This window comes from Ostrea edulis, chromosome 1, assembly GCF_947568905.1.
Source record: "Ostrea edulis chromosome 1, xbOstEdul1.1, whole genome shotgun sequence".
NCBI lineage: Eukaryota > Metazoa > Mollusca > Bivalvia > Ostreida > Ostreidae > Ostrea > Ostrea edulis.
In genome coordinates, this window is record NC_079164.1 from 63,090,024 (window position 1) to 63,104,765 (window position 14,742).

Here is a 14,742-nt window from a genome sequence, read left to right on the forward strand (position 1 = left end):
TGAAATTTCAGTTTACCTGCCATCAAAAGGTATATGTAGCTGACTTCCTTAAGCGTGATATCTGAAAAATGATGGCATATCAAGATACCTAGTATCAGATTTTGTCATATGTGCATTGGTAAATTAATCAGATATTTCAAACAAAGACGGAGTTCCTTAATATATTTTCTAAAAACTTTAATTTTCAGGTTACCTGCAATCAAAAGGTATAACTAGTTGACTTCCTTAAGCGTGGTATCTCAAAATTAATGGCATATCAAGATACCTAGTACCACTCCACTTCACATGGATAGTTGTAAACTCGTCAGATATCTAATACAAGCACAGGGTTCTTTAAGATATTTATGAAAAACGTGAAATTTCAGGATACCAGGAATCAAAAGGTATAAGTAGCTGACTTCCTTAAGCGTGATATCTGGAAATTTATGGCATGTCAAGATACCTAATATCACTCTTCTTCACTTTGATAATTGTAAATTCGTCAGATATCTAATACAAACTCAGAGTTCCTTAAGATATTTGCGAAAAACTTGAAATTTCAGTTTACCTGCCATCAAAAGGTATATGTAGCTGACTTCCTTAAGCGTGATATCTGAAAATTGATGACATATCACGATACCCAATATCACTACTTGCCATACGTATCGTTGTAAGTTAGTTAAATTTATGATATAAACACGGAGTTCCTTAAGGTATTCACACGGATCTTGAAATTTCATTGTACCGATAATCAAAATGTATAAGTAACTGATTTCCTAAAGAGCGATATCTGAAAATTCGTGGAGTACCAAAACACCATCTATCACTTCTTGCCATATGTATAGTCGTAAATTCGTCAGATATCTAATACAAACATAAAGTCAAACATAAAGTTTCTTACGGTATTCACACTTATGTTGAAATTTCAGGGTAACTCGAATCAAATTGTAAAAGTAGCAGATATCTCAAAATGGATGGTATATCAAATGATTGAAGGTCTGAATTCAATCCGTATCACTTTTAAAGTAAACACTCAGTTGAAAAAGTTTATTCATATTTTGCATTGCAATGTTATGTAATTGGGGATAATTGAGCATGAAATTTCATACGACTCCTCGTCCTCTTTAGAAATAAATCTGATAGATAATAATTTTCAAACTCATTAACTTTTACCTGGTAGCGAGCTATCAGTAATTATAACTTTTATATTTTGTAGTAGCTGGCTACGAGTAGCTAACTTTTCATACTTTTAGTAGCTGGCTACTAGTAACTGGCTACTAGTAGCTAACTTTTCCTGGTTCAAGTAGCTGGCTACTAGTAGCCAACTTTTCTCTTTTTAAGTAGCCAGTTACTAGTAGCTAGTTACTAGTAGCTGGTTACTAGTAACCAACTTTACCGATCTAATGATATCATTTTTTCTGATGCTGTTATATTATAGGTTATGTTTTGTTGTATTTTTAAATCATAAAAAGATTGTCTTCTTTTTGTATTGTGATTACATGTTTTTTTACATTTATATTTTTATTTTGAAGTTAAAATCTTGGAAGATTTTTATAATTCATGTTAATTTTGGTTATGATAAACTCAAGAGAATTTAATTCAATTTCTTTATTGATCCATGTAAGATTTAGCGAGCAAGCTGGTTTGTCAGGTTAATTCTCTTCATAACACCTTCTGCATTGTTTTCACGAAATGTAGTGGTTGAATATTGTCTTGGTTCACATCCTCATCTGCTTCCATAAACTCCTCCAATTCCTCCCCGCGAAAAATACAGACGTTATGTAAAACAAAGGCTGTTGAGATGACATTACAAATTTCTTTAACATCTCTCATACATATATATTTTAGTCTGCGAAAGCGTCCCTTCACAAGTCCAAATGATCTCTCAATTACCGGTCGTCTTGCAGAGAGATTTTTGTTGAAGTTTGTTTCATTTCTTGTCAAGTGACCTGTGTCCCGATAAGGCGTAAGTAACCAACGCTTCAGAGGATAGGCACAGTCCCCTAAAATGTGATAATGTCCATGTAATTGTTGGCATTTCGTATTTCCAATTTCCAAAATGGTTGAATTTCGAAATACTTTAGCATCATGTACCCTTCTAGGCCAGCCAATGTTTATGTTTATAAATGTTAAGTCATGTTTGCACACACCTTGCAAAATTATGGAATGGAATTTTTTTCGATTATAGTATGCATTAGGATTATCCTTAGGAGGATCAATCCTTACGTGAGTGCCATCAATGGCACCTATTATGCCTGGAAATGGAGTTGCCTTTATATCACTGAATTTAGATGAAATGTCACCATAGTCATTTGCATCTGGCCATGTTATAAATTTCTGTAACAGAGTTCTGTTGATGGCTTCAATTATCAGAGATTTATATTTGAGGAATGTGAATTCTGTAACATCAAACCTATCGCTTATTTCCAATATAGTTTCTTGAGAAGCAAAGTATCTTAAGACCATCAAAATTGCCTTCTCAAATGAAATTTCTGGTCTTCCGCCAGGAAACTGTCTTGGTTGTAGTTCTCTGCAAGCTGCAAGATGACCATATATAATTTCAAATGTATGCCTGGAAATTCTAAAGAAACGTCTAAAGGTATCTGGAAGATACCTAGGAATGGTTGATTCAAAGAAGGTTTTAGTCCTATGGTGAACTCTTCTGCATCGGTGAATATAAATTTATAAGTTAATAACCAATGAATCCGAGATACAGTTTCAAGCAAATAAACTGCACAATCCTAGTCTGATTATTTATTTGAATTCAACCCGCAAGTCTTAAATAATTCTGCAAACAACTGGTTATCCTAAAAACAGAATATGAGGGGGAAAATTACTAAGTTCAACATATTTACATTTTTTTCTACAAAAAGAAAATGAGCACATATTCGTGCAAAGTATCAGAAATGCCAAGCATAATCTGCTGTTTTACTCAAAACAGTAGATTACAAAGATGTTTTGTCACACCAGTGTCCGAGGTCATGTTATGGTTGAGCGCTCACAAACATGTTTAACCCCGCCACATACTTTATGTGCCTGACCAAATCCAGGAAGCTGCAGTCTGGTGGATGTTGTTTTATGTTTTACTGTTACTTGTTTACATTGTGTAACACATCGCATGTTTTTCAACTTTTTAATTTTTTCAGCAAAATTAATTCATTTCATGCCTAAAACTACTTTACATGCGTTTTAAATGAAACAGTTTGCGTAGTTTTCGAGTTTGAAAGCGATGAAATTCAAATCTTGCGATATGCATATTTTCTTCGATATTTTACGCGCCATTGTCTGTGACGTCATATGTGACCTCGAGCGAGAATATTTGAAAACAGTTGATAGCCATTTCATAAACAGATTAGATTTAATTGACAAACAAACAATTATCACATTAACAGCTTGTAAATAACACTGCATTAGGGTGTTTTGTGCCGTTTAAGGGTGTACTTGCTGTCAGTAGAGAGGATTTGGACTGTGTTTTTTTCCAATTTTCGAAGGAAGGTATGAGGGACAAGACGTGAATATTTTTTGTCGGCACAACGACGTTGCCATAAAACCCCCCAGTAGAATTTGTCCCTGTACTTTTTCAAACAAGCACTTGGACAAAGACGTAGATAAACTGCGAGAAAATGGTTCTATCGAAGCTACACACTGTTACATATAGGCCTACGGCATATGCTTTCCGTTCTGCTCTCGAATTCAATACACACTCGCACCAACTGACCTTCACCTTGTAACAACATATAGGCAGAACTTTGCTAGCAGTGTCTACCAACTGGTAGTTTTAAAAAAGAAATTTTAAGATAAAAGATAATTGAACTTTCAATTATAAATAATAAAATATAATATTTCCCGACTTTGAATTGAATTATAATGCTTTCATTTTTTTTTTTAAGGAACGCATACGTGTTTACAACAACAGCACGCCGCGCTCCCACTTCCTAAGTAACAACGTGTTGATAACAAAAAATAATGATTAGGCCTAATAAAATTGTTTTAATAAAATAATTTAAAAGTATTGTGATTTTCACAATAAGTTTGATCATTATTATTATTATTTTTCGAAATGCACCCGTGACAGTAGGCCTAGTTGTCATAATCGTATCAGTGTTTTCAATAAGATTTTGAATAGAAGGGGGAAAAAATGTTATAGCAGGAAACCCAAGCTCGGCGAGGGGTCTGGGGGCCGCCTCAGGCCCCCAGCGGGTCCAGGGCAGAGCCCTGGTAGGGGGCCCAGGGGGGCGAAGCCCCCCTGGCCGAAAACGAAAATAAGCATTTTTGAAGCTTTTTTCTTGCTTCTCATGCTATCAAAAAGTACATGTTACATGAAATTCCTACCACTTGTAACTGAACTTAAATTGCTGTTTTGATATCCCCTTTTTACTCCAGCCAACCTATTCCTAAATTCTGACAGCCATATATATATAATTTTGACAAAAAATAGACAACCCTGCAAAAATTTCATGTTAAATATACATGTAATACAGATTTACTCCCCATCACATACATTTTGTAAAAGTTATAATGTGGAAAACATACACAAAGTAGTACTGCATGCTTACCTGCTTCTCAAGAAAATTAATGACTGTACTTTGAATTATTTTATAATTCACGAGAAATATAGATTTAACATTAAATTTGATGAGGAAATTCTGGTAGCTTGTAAGAATGTCTTTGAATCACGAACTTATATGACAGAAAAAATATACCGGTCTAAAAATATATAGATATACTGTTTTTGTTATTTAATCTTTACCTCGTTTTGAGGTTGGTTGAAAAAAATCTTCGATTTTCCTTTTTGGCATGACTGTAGACCTCGAAGATTTCGTCTACCACATGGACCCAATCGGCAATCCTCGGCTGACACCATTTCGCTCTATACGAATACGGAATAGTGTGCGAGGTATGAGCCACTCGAGGAGCTCCGAACTGCATGGGGACCAGTTGATAATCACGTTAATCTGGGTCATTGATATAATTCTATTGACGCCGTATTTTTCAAACGCATAAACGATACGGATTTCGATATATTTATTTATACTTAATACCTGTGTCACATTACACTGCGATTAGGTATCCGACTAGGTAGCGGGTTCTGAGCGGCCTGAGAATGCCAAAATCTGAAAAGTGTCCGGCCGGGGACCATGCGGTGAGAACACGCCATTCAGGGCCCGTATACCCCACCGGCAGCTTTTAGCGCGGAGTTAAATCCTGGCGATGTCAACCCCATCGTAAGATAACGCTCACGTGCTTCAGCGAGTTGTAGACGTAGGAACGGCAGTCTCAGATGCCTCGGAGGATTGGCCATGTCGATGTTGATGGCAACAGCGTCGATGATGATGTTGGAGATGATGACGATGACGATGGATATATATACACCAGTTTGCAATTGCCTTAATTGCACTTAACACGCATGAAAAGGCAAAGGTCACCGAACGATACCCGGATGTTCTCAGAACGGACATCGTCCGGGCTTCATCCGATACCCCTCAGGTGTCCGAGCGGTGACCGCACGGGGGTACCTAGTCCGTACGATGTCCGTATGGGTACCGGACGTACCCCTCCCGGTTACCTACCGATAACCTTACGGATATCGGGCGGCCACCAACACCATCATTCCATACGCTCCCCGCCCGGTAAACATACGGCTGCCTTCCTTGTCCCGCCCGAGGTGCGGGCGGTATATGAGGAGAGCTAATCACCCGGCAGACTTGGAAATGTGTCCCTACGGTGTTAGATCTTGACAGGTCCCCCACCGATACCTATACCTCGCCCGGTACCCGCTAGTAATGTGACACAGGCATAACCAAGAATGTTTACAGCTTACGATGTCGGCAGAAATCTCGAAGACTGAAATATCAGCCGGCAAAATTTCTTCTACAGGCGGTTAATTTTGCCGGTTGCCGGCTCTTATTGAAAACACTGCGTATCATAATTTAGGCCTATCTAACTTCTCCAAAAATAAATTTAATAATAATTGCACTGTTTATTTTAGAAAAACAACAGAAATGGCATTACCAAATTGTGTTTAGACAGTGATCCCAGGTAAACATTATTTACTCGCAAATTTATGCAGATTTCATACTCGCTTTTCTCGCTACATTTGGGTCGCTATTTGTATGCACTGGTGGCTAAAAGATATAAGACTCGGGGAATTTGTCGACATCGAAATAAATGTTATCCATGGTAAATAAATTAGGCCCCTAAAACCCGAGTTTTTAAAAATATCTAACACTACTTTTACAAGTTGATCGACGAAGGTCGCATATGACGTCACTGTACCACGTGACTATCTATCTAATTAACTAGGCTTTTTGAAATCGGGGCTTAGATTTAAGTCCGTATTGTGGCAAATTATCGCAATACTTCAGCGAACGAACTATTACAATTAATTTCTATAAGCATAAGGAAGACAAAATGCATATAATTCTGTATACTTTGAAAACACGAGAAGGTATTACATGCATAATGAGCTGTATGCAGGATTCAAAAATCAAGTTTCTTTTCATAAATGACATATCAAAGTACATAAATTGTGAAAGTTTCATGAGTTTTCATCCACAGGAATTTGAGATATATCAAATGATAGATCAGCGGCTTAAAAGACGAAAAGAAGCAAATGGTACATTTAAAAAATCTATATTATGAGAATTAAAAATGAAAAAAGACATCAATGTGACTGTGATAAAGCTTAGAAACCATAAAAGACTGAATTGATACATCAATTTTACTGAAACAATAGAGTAAATCCTGTAAAAATGGTTGAAATTGATATACTACCGAGAAAAAGCATATACAGATTGAAAATGCCATGTCATATTTTTTTCCTTAAAAATCTTTGTTAACTGAAGGAAACCAAATTAAATGAGTATAAAAATTCAATGAGTATTTGTACTTGATAAAAAAGTAAGAAAATGAAAAATTTATCCACAGAAAAGAGAGAAATTCAGTTTTCCATAAGCCTACCCCCTTATTTTTTTCCTCTGCAGACATTACTAAAAGCATAAAAAAATGTATTTTTGCTCATTTTTAACTAAAACCTAACACATATTTATGAATTAAACTTAATAATTGATTAATTGCAATTTCTTGTGGCTAATGTTTCCTTCAAAGCAATGACCTTGACAAATTTAAATTGACCTTCATCACATAACGGTGCCAATTTAGAGCTTTTGATTTAATAAAAAATAAAAAAAATTATGTAAAATTTATGGTTTTAAAGTCTTAACCACATAGAGATGATATAGTTCAATAATGTTAATATTTCCTTAACCCTGTAATTAATCTTTAAAAAAAACACATAATTGTATCTATCAATTAAAATGGCCTTGAATTAATTTTGCAGGAGCCACGGCCAAAAAAAATATCTCATGGATTTCTTCAATGCAGAAAACATCTTGTATAACCAAGTTGTGTAGTTTACACATGTAAATATGAATATATTTGCATTCCATAAATAAATACTGTACATGCAGTTTTATTTCAAAGATTGACCCTGACATGACCGGAAAAGAACTCTCTACTTTCAGCTTATCTCCGAGTGCAATTTGCAACCAATTAAATAATAATTACATAATAATAAATATAATAACATATGATGAAATTATAATCATGATTCTTGATATTGCATGAATTATACAAGCTCAGCAAAAACATCTCAAATTAACTACATGCATATCAAAATTGGTATGAACATTGACTTTGACACAACTCTCTGTGTGAATTAGATAATTTGATGTGTGAGCAAAAATAAATATTTCTGAAGTGTCATAGTATCTAATTCATGAAATAATTCCCAAGAGGCATGTTCAACTATTAAACAAATCTACAAATACATAATTTTAAGAATCACTTTAAAGCTTGAACAAGTTTGGGAATCACTTCCTCTAGTGTTTTTTTTTGTATTTGTAACACGGGGCTGTCCATCACTGTTTTTACAAACAAACGTATTATAAAGCCCATCTTCCCCATCTCGTTGAAAACATTTTCTGAGATGAGAGATATTAAGTCCTGAACCTGCAATTTTTTCAGCTATAGTGATCCTGAAAACTCCTTTTCCAATAAGAGGATGTAGTGAAGGCAAGTTGGATGCTTTCATCTTGTTGTACTTTAGCTGGTTGCAAACTGCGCTTGGTGGAAAACTGAAAGTAGAAAGTTCCTTTTCGGTCATCTTTGAGTGTGAAACAAGGTCCACAAGTATATTCACATCCTCTTCAGCATCATGTGCTCCATACGTAGCATTCAAAAGGGATTTAGCAAGTTCTTCCTGTTTGTAAGATGATAAACGGGGGTATTTTTTCTTGAAGACGGCCAAGCTATCGATGAGTCCTATTACACAATCCATGAATCTGCCCACACTACCGATACTGCTCAATGCAGACAGGAACACAGGGTAATCAAACGTCTTTCCATTGTGGGCAACTAGAAACACATGCGGATACTGGGCTAGCCAATCGCATAACTTGGTAACAGCAGAACTCAAGGTCTTTGGTTCCACATGTTTTCCACGAACAGTCATTGTGCCACTGTTGTTGTACACAATCCCTGTGATATCTTGGGCTGCAGATGATATAGGCATTTTTGGAATGACGTAAGCAGAAAAGCTGTCATTGGTTCCAATGGTCTTGGCAGCAATCTGGGTAATATGAGGCATCCTTCCTCCTCGAACTGTAATCCCAAAAAATGAAATTGCTATTTTGACGACAAACTCGAATAACAAGATGAACTCACAAACTGCAAAGAAATTTAGGTTTGCAATAATTGATCCTCTGAATTATTTCTTATTTTGAAAAACAAACTTGTATACAAGAGAAAATGCACTATTTTTTTCCCTGTGTGGCGCAGCGGTTAGAGTGACAGCGTAAGATCAGATCCTTATGTCATGGGTTTGAATCCCGGTGTGGGATGTGGGGACCGGTCCTCGGATGAGACCACATAAACCGAGGTTCCGTGTCGCAGCAGGTGCGGCACGTAATAGAACCCTCACTGCTAAGCCATAAGTGCTAAGCATAGGTCTAAATTTGCAGCCCTGTCACCGGTAATGGTGACAGCCGCCAGATAGATGAAAAATTGCTCAGGCGGCTATAAACAATCAAACAAACAAACAAACCTAGATCAGTCGTCTCCAAATCAAATGCGACAAATGTAGAATTCTCAGGGATTGAAACAGCTTTAAAATTCCCACTGGGCACTGCCTCTGGCAACTGTTCCACATCTAGATTTGAATCAAGTGCTATATCTAAAAGAAAAAAGGGATTATTTTGATATTGTCTGACAAGCATGATTGCACAGAAAATTTCAACCAATGGCATTCATCCATTGTATATAAAAATGTCAAAAAATGAATTGAAAAGTAATTTGTGACTAAATATACCAGACTGATATGATGCACCCTCTAATACTTCATTTGCTCCTTGTGTTATGACACGTTCCTGTTTCAGGATCAAGCGTCGTCGCTTTGTAGAGGACAGCTTTGACTTTTCTTGTGAGTGCTTGCGGCGCTTCATCTGATCATCAGCATAAGCTTTGGTGAATTTCCCTGGTGAAATTCCTGCATCTTGGTTGACCTTCAATTATACATGTGTACAAATAAACACAAGATATACTATAACAAATTAAACATAAGTATAAAATAATGCAGTTGTTTTATCTACATTATGACTTGGGTGCAATAAAATTTTGCTGAAATATTTGTATCTATAATTACAAACATGCTAAAGAGATAAAAAATAAATTTGAATAAGTGTACTTACATGATTTCCCAAGATGTCTCAAAATGCTAAAAACAAGAATAAAACAAAACTCATGAACAACATGCTTTCACAGTAATGAAAGAAAATATAACAAAACTCAAACATCAACAAAATAATGAAAAATTAAATTATGTAAGACAAGAAAAATCATAGTCCTGTTTCTGATTTCCTAGCCATACTTACAAAAAAATGCTTTTTGCACTACCATTTTATGGCCTCAATTTTTGAAGCATTTTTTTCCTGACCAATAGTAATTGACTTTTTGTGGAGGAACAGAAAGCAGAGGACTTGACTATAATTATGGTCCAACACAAAAGATTGAACATATAGTTACCTTTGTGATATACTCTCTTCCCTCGTTTATGAAAGCTGTTGTTGCAGCTACTCTGAAATCAAGAGCCTCTGAATTCCCATAATGTAGGGACTTTGGAACTCTAAGAGTGACCTCTCGATTCGCATGCTCGCATTGTTGACTTGAACCTAATTCAGCAAACTGTTCCGAATTGGCGATGACTGTCGAGAAAATCTCATCAAGTTTAAATCTCATCTCGTCATCCTTTAGAGCTGTTTTGTATGGTAAACTCTTATGGCTGTATGCCTGATCAGGACTTCGCTTAAATCCACAGAATTTCGAGTCACACAAACTATGGTCACCAAACTGGTGAGGAACTATTGCCCGTAAATTCTCCTCCAGTCCTTTCGCATCTCCCTGATTTTTAGCAAATGCATATTTGAAACATTTCTGTAAATGCATGATCACACTTTTACTCAGTTTCTTGACAGCAAACAACTTCTTCGTAATGTTTTTCACCACATGATTTCAGTCAAATTTTTTCTTTAATGTTATATCTAAATCTGTCTTGATATGTGCTAACATGGTATTATCACCATCCCCCTCAATAACTTCAACAGGTGTTCCTTCTTCTGATAGTTCTTTAACACCTTGAACACCACTTTTGCATTCCATCAATCTAGCACTACCAATGTGATTAAATACACAACGGTGTTTTCGAACCGGCATCATGGATCGATTTCGTCTCCACCATTGACATATTCCACAAGTCCTGTGTCGCACAACAGATTTTACAACTTTCTTGCCATATTTCGCTTTACTCATGAAAAATGTGTGCGCTGAAATTAAACGTTATGTTTTGAGAATTGGTACACAATAAAACCCCACCAAATAAAGGAAACAAGATATGTTTATGAAACACTTTAGTCATTGATAGGGAACTAATAATGAATAGTAATAAAAAGAATAAATTTCATAAAAATAAATTTTAAGAGCTGAAAATTAAATGAAAATTTAGTAATATCCTATTTCTTGTATCACATGACCCCGAGAGTGAGATATCACCATTAGAATGTATATACCAATGATAGACGGTTGGACTGTGAGACAGACAGAGTGTTAAGAATGATGTCAGCAAAGTTTTCAATAATTCTTACATGTTAGACTGTCAAATCCCCTTTTATGCCACGCTGTGTCAGCTGCAACAGACATCCCTTTCCTTGTTTTACAAGGAAAAGTTGGAAGAAGTTTTTTTCTTTTTTCCCTTGGGGGTCTGCTTTAATAGACACTTTTTGGGAGCATTACAGCAGGCATCACGGACTTCCTCCACAAGTTGGTGCGAGTTAGAAGGGGTAGCTAAACTAAAACAGAATTGGACAAGTTATTGTTCAATTTCATTACATTTCATTTTGATGTTAATTAATCAATACGTCAACTGTTACACAGGTACATAACCTACTACTTTACCAACTCATGTAGAGTTTTGTCAATGTACATAAAGGCTTGATAAAATGTGTGAGAGAGCATACTGAATTACGTAGATACCTATCTGTGGTATTTGGATCAGCATCTCCAAGCAAAGGTGGTGTACATGGTCGTGGCAGACTCTCTTCGTCAGAGTCTAAAGTTACACAGCGTATCAACTCCTGCCTATTTAGAGAAATTCATATTTACTAAATTTTGAACAGAAACAAAAAAAAAATATCTTATAATTTTAATCATATTCAGAAAAAGATGTGTTATGCATATATAAAATATGAAAGCCCTCATCATACATAATTTATGAGAAAAAATTACCCAAGTAAGTTTAGATAACACACAGAGACAGATAGACAGGACAAAAACAATAAGCCTTAAAATTCTTCCATTTGATTCATATATTTGGGTGAAGTAAAATAAATTTTCAATTATTTAATAGTCAAATGAAACACATCATAAATAATGTTTAACTGTTGCTAGTATTGTATTTGAAAATAAACCATTTTCTATTTTGTCATGACTATCATGATTGTAAAATATTACTTGATTTCAATAGGCGCGTCTGGAAAAGGACAAACTCCTAAATCACCAATCATTCCCTCTGCATCATCAAAGGCTGCCTTACTCTCTTCAAGTGAAATATCTCTGCAAGTAAATGAATAACCGTTCTAACAATCATACTTGCATGTATCTTACCACTTATGTCTATTTAGAATAGGAATGTATGTATGTATGTATACATGTATTTATGTATGTATGTATGTAAGTATTTTCATTCAACATAACATAAAATCAATACACAACTGTGACAAGTGATAATTTACATAAGATGGCCTGATTAGAATAGTTTTAGAATCATCCTGGGATCGATTCCCTGACTGTACACAAGGCAGTAACATTTTTTCTCTCTTTCGGCCCAATCTACAATTTGTGTGCGTGTTTGTTTTTAAAAAAATGAAATCTATTTTTTTTAAAATGGTTTATAATTCTTACTCCATTTCCATTTTGAAAGACTCATCAGCTGCCTGTCTAGTTGACTGTTGAGCTACAGCCTCAACATGTACTCCCGCTCTTCTTTCCATGACTTTCAAACTTCTACAGTTCACAGGCTTGATGTTCAAAGTAGCTAAAAAATTGTTTAGCCTGACTGGGCCACCGATGGAGTCTATCATTCCTGATTAGTAGATAAAATTAAATACTCATATTATGATCATAGAAAACCGTATTCCTGCATTATATTCAATTGTTTGCATGAATTTACTATGTCGGTTCCCATAACACACACATTAAAATGATATCATGCAACAGTACAAGGGTTAGGTCAGTAGGACACGATATAATACTAGGGCTAGGATAGTCAATCACAATATAATCCAATGGACGATAATCGATATAACATAACATAAACTTCTGGGGACCAGCAAAATATATTTTAACCCAATAGTTCATACACGTGCAGTTGCATATGTATGTTCATATACATGTAACATGTAATAATTGATTATGTAAACATGTATTTTTACTTCAACAGGGATAATGACAGAATATTCAAATGTGCGTTTGATATAGGCATTCAAATAATTAATAACTTTGTACATTTCTTTGAGACAGTACTACATTTTCAGTTCAAATGTTATTGTAGGAAATTATTTCGTGTGTGTGCCACAGTACGTGTGTGTTGGGAAGGGGGAGGGGGCGTTAACCATATTTTAAAACCCTGTTGACAGTAAGCATGCAATATCTACAGTTGTTGAGTCATAAACTTACCTGTACCAAGCTTAGTGTTGATAACGAAACACGGCATCCCCGCTTTTCCTGCCTTCTCTCGGTGTGTCTGGCCGTACGGAATTGTGTTGACCTCACCGCATTCTGGGTTCAAACACTTCACGTACAGGTATCCCCCTAAGCCTTTTTGCAACTCCCCAACAATATTGGACGCAGATAATGACAGCGGGCCCAATCTGCACTGTCTACATGATTCTAGAGCCTCAACTAGCGTTCCGAATTCAATAATCCGCCGTCCTTCCTTCCAACCCTCTCTAGTCGCATATTTACCCAGCTTGAAATTGTTATACAGCGGGCAATCATTATCACTACACGGATTCCCGTCACACACATGCCCAGACACATAATTGTGGTCGATCTCCACCCTTGATTTGCGTTTCCTATTAGTTTTTTTCTTCTGTATACGCGAGACAAATCGTCCGATCAGATCTCGCTTTCTTGGCGCGTCCTAACCCGAGATTCCTCTGACTCTTACCCCCGCTTTTATATTTGACATGTGCGGGGGAGAGTCAGAGCGGACTCCATATTGAAAAGTGGGAATTCAGCGACACCAGCTGGTGTCGCTGCTTTACCTACCTCTTACAACTTTATTTCGCGGACCCATCTTCCAAGACGCGAGGATTCAGTTATCGGAAGATTATTCTACAAATACATCATGATTAATACGATGCTATCGCCGTTTAAACGATGGAATTTTGTGTTTACATGTGCTGACGTCATGCGCAAAGAAATCAAATGGCGAGGCGGCGACCTAATTCAAGTGATGCTCCATTTGTCGGTGTTAGGGCCGTTTAAACGGCGATAGCATCGTATTAATCATGATGTATATGTAGAATAATCTTCCGATAACTGAATCCTCGCGTCTTGGAAGATGGGTCCGCGAAATAAAGTTGTAAGAGGTAGGTAAAGCAGCGACACCAGCTGGTGTCGCTGAATTCCCACTTTTCAATATGGAGTCCGCTCTGACTCTCCCCCGCAGAAGTCACAAATATAAAAGCGGGGTTAAGAGTCAGAGGAATCTCGGATTAGGCGCGTCCATGTTTGTTTACCACAAGAACAGTAACTCTGGGCGGAAGTTGTCGCTTCGCGAGAATAGCCGAAGTCATCCGAAGTCTCCCGAATTCACCGAGTTTCATTATACATGCAATACCTTAACTGGCCAAGTATTGTTACTTTTGAATACAACCACATTTTATTTTGGGACCTCTTACAGCTCTTCAAGGTGTGGATGTTTGTCCGTTACTGAAGGCCTTAAGGCGACCTAGATGATTGTAATTTATACGTTTTATTTTTAATAAAAACAGTGAAATGCACATGCATGGGACACCTGATAAATGGAAAAAATTTATGAAATAACAAAAGAATGTGAGTTGTTTAGTTACGACTCATCCAATATTACAGGTCATTTGCCAATTTCTATTTTTCTTAAGGCTAAATAAATAGTTCAAGAAAAGCCACTTT

General features: G+C 36.3%; 2 protein-coding genes across 2 annotated transcripts; both read right to left on the reverse strand.

Moving 5' to 3' along the window:
• Nucleotides 1-5,989: 5,989 nt before the first annotated feature.
• LOC125648065 (uncharacterized) lies at nucleotides 5,990-14,417 on the reverse strand. Its single transcript, XM_048874985.2, has 11 exons — nucleotides 14,331-14,417; nucleotides 13,264-13,729; nucleotides 12,490-12,670; nucleotides 12,040-12,141; nucleotides 11,563-11,667; nucleotides 11,175-11,378; nucleotides 10,060-10,856; nucleotides 9,726-9,751; nucleotides 9,347-9,539; nucleotides 9,083-9,211; nucleotides 5,990-8,640 (listed from the first exon to the last, which is right to left on the reverse strand). Exons 1-6 carry the CDS (start codon nucleotides 14,415-14,417, stop codon nucleotides 11,243-11,245), a joined length of 1,077 nt encoding a protein of 358 aa, XP_048730942.2. The 3' UTR covers nucleotides 5,990-8,640; nucleotides 9,083-9,211; nucleotides 9,347-9,539; nucleotides 9,726-9,751; nucleotides 10,060-10,856; nucleotides 11,175-11,242.
• On the reverse strand, nucleotides 6,518-10,479 carry LOC130046463 (uncharacterized). Its single transcript, XM_056143920.1, has 5 exons — nucleotides 10,060-10,479; nucleotides 9,347-9,539; nucleotides 9,083-9,211; nucleotides 7,990-8,706; nucleotides 6,518-6,570 (listed from the first exon to the last, which is right to left on the reverse strand). The coding sequence occupies exons 1-5, from the start codon at nucleotides 10,477-10,479 to the stop codon at nucleotides 6,518-6,520; spliced, it is 1,512 nt and encodes a 503-aa protein (XP_055999895.1).
• Nucleotides 14,418-14,742: the final 325 nt, after the last annotated feature.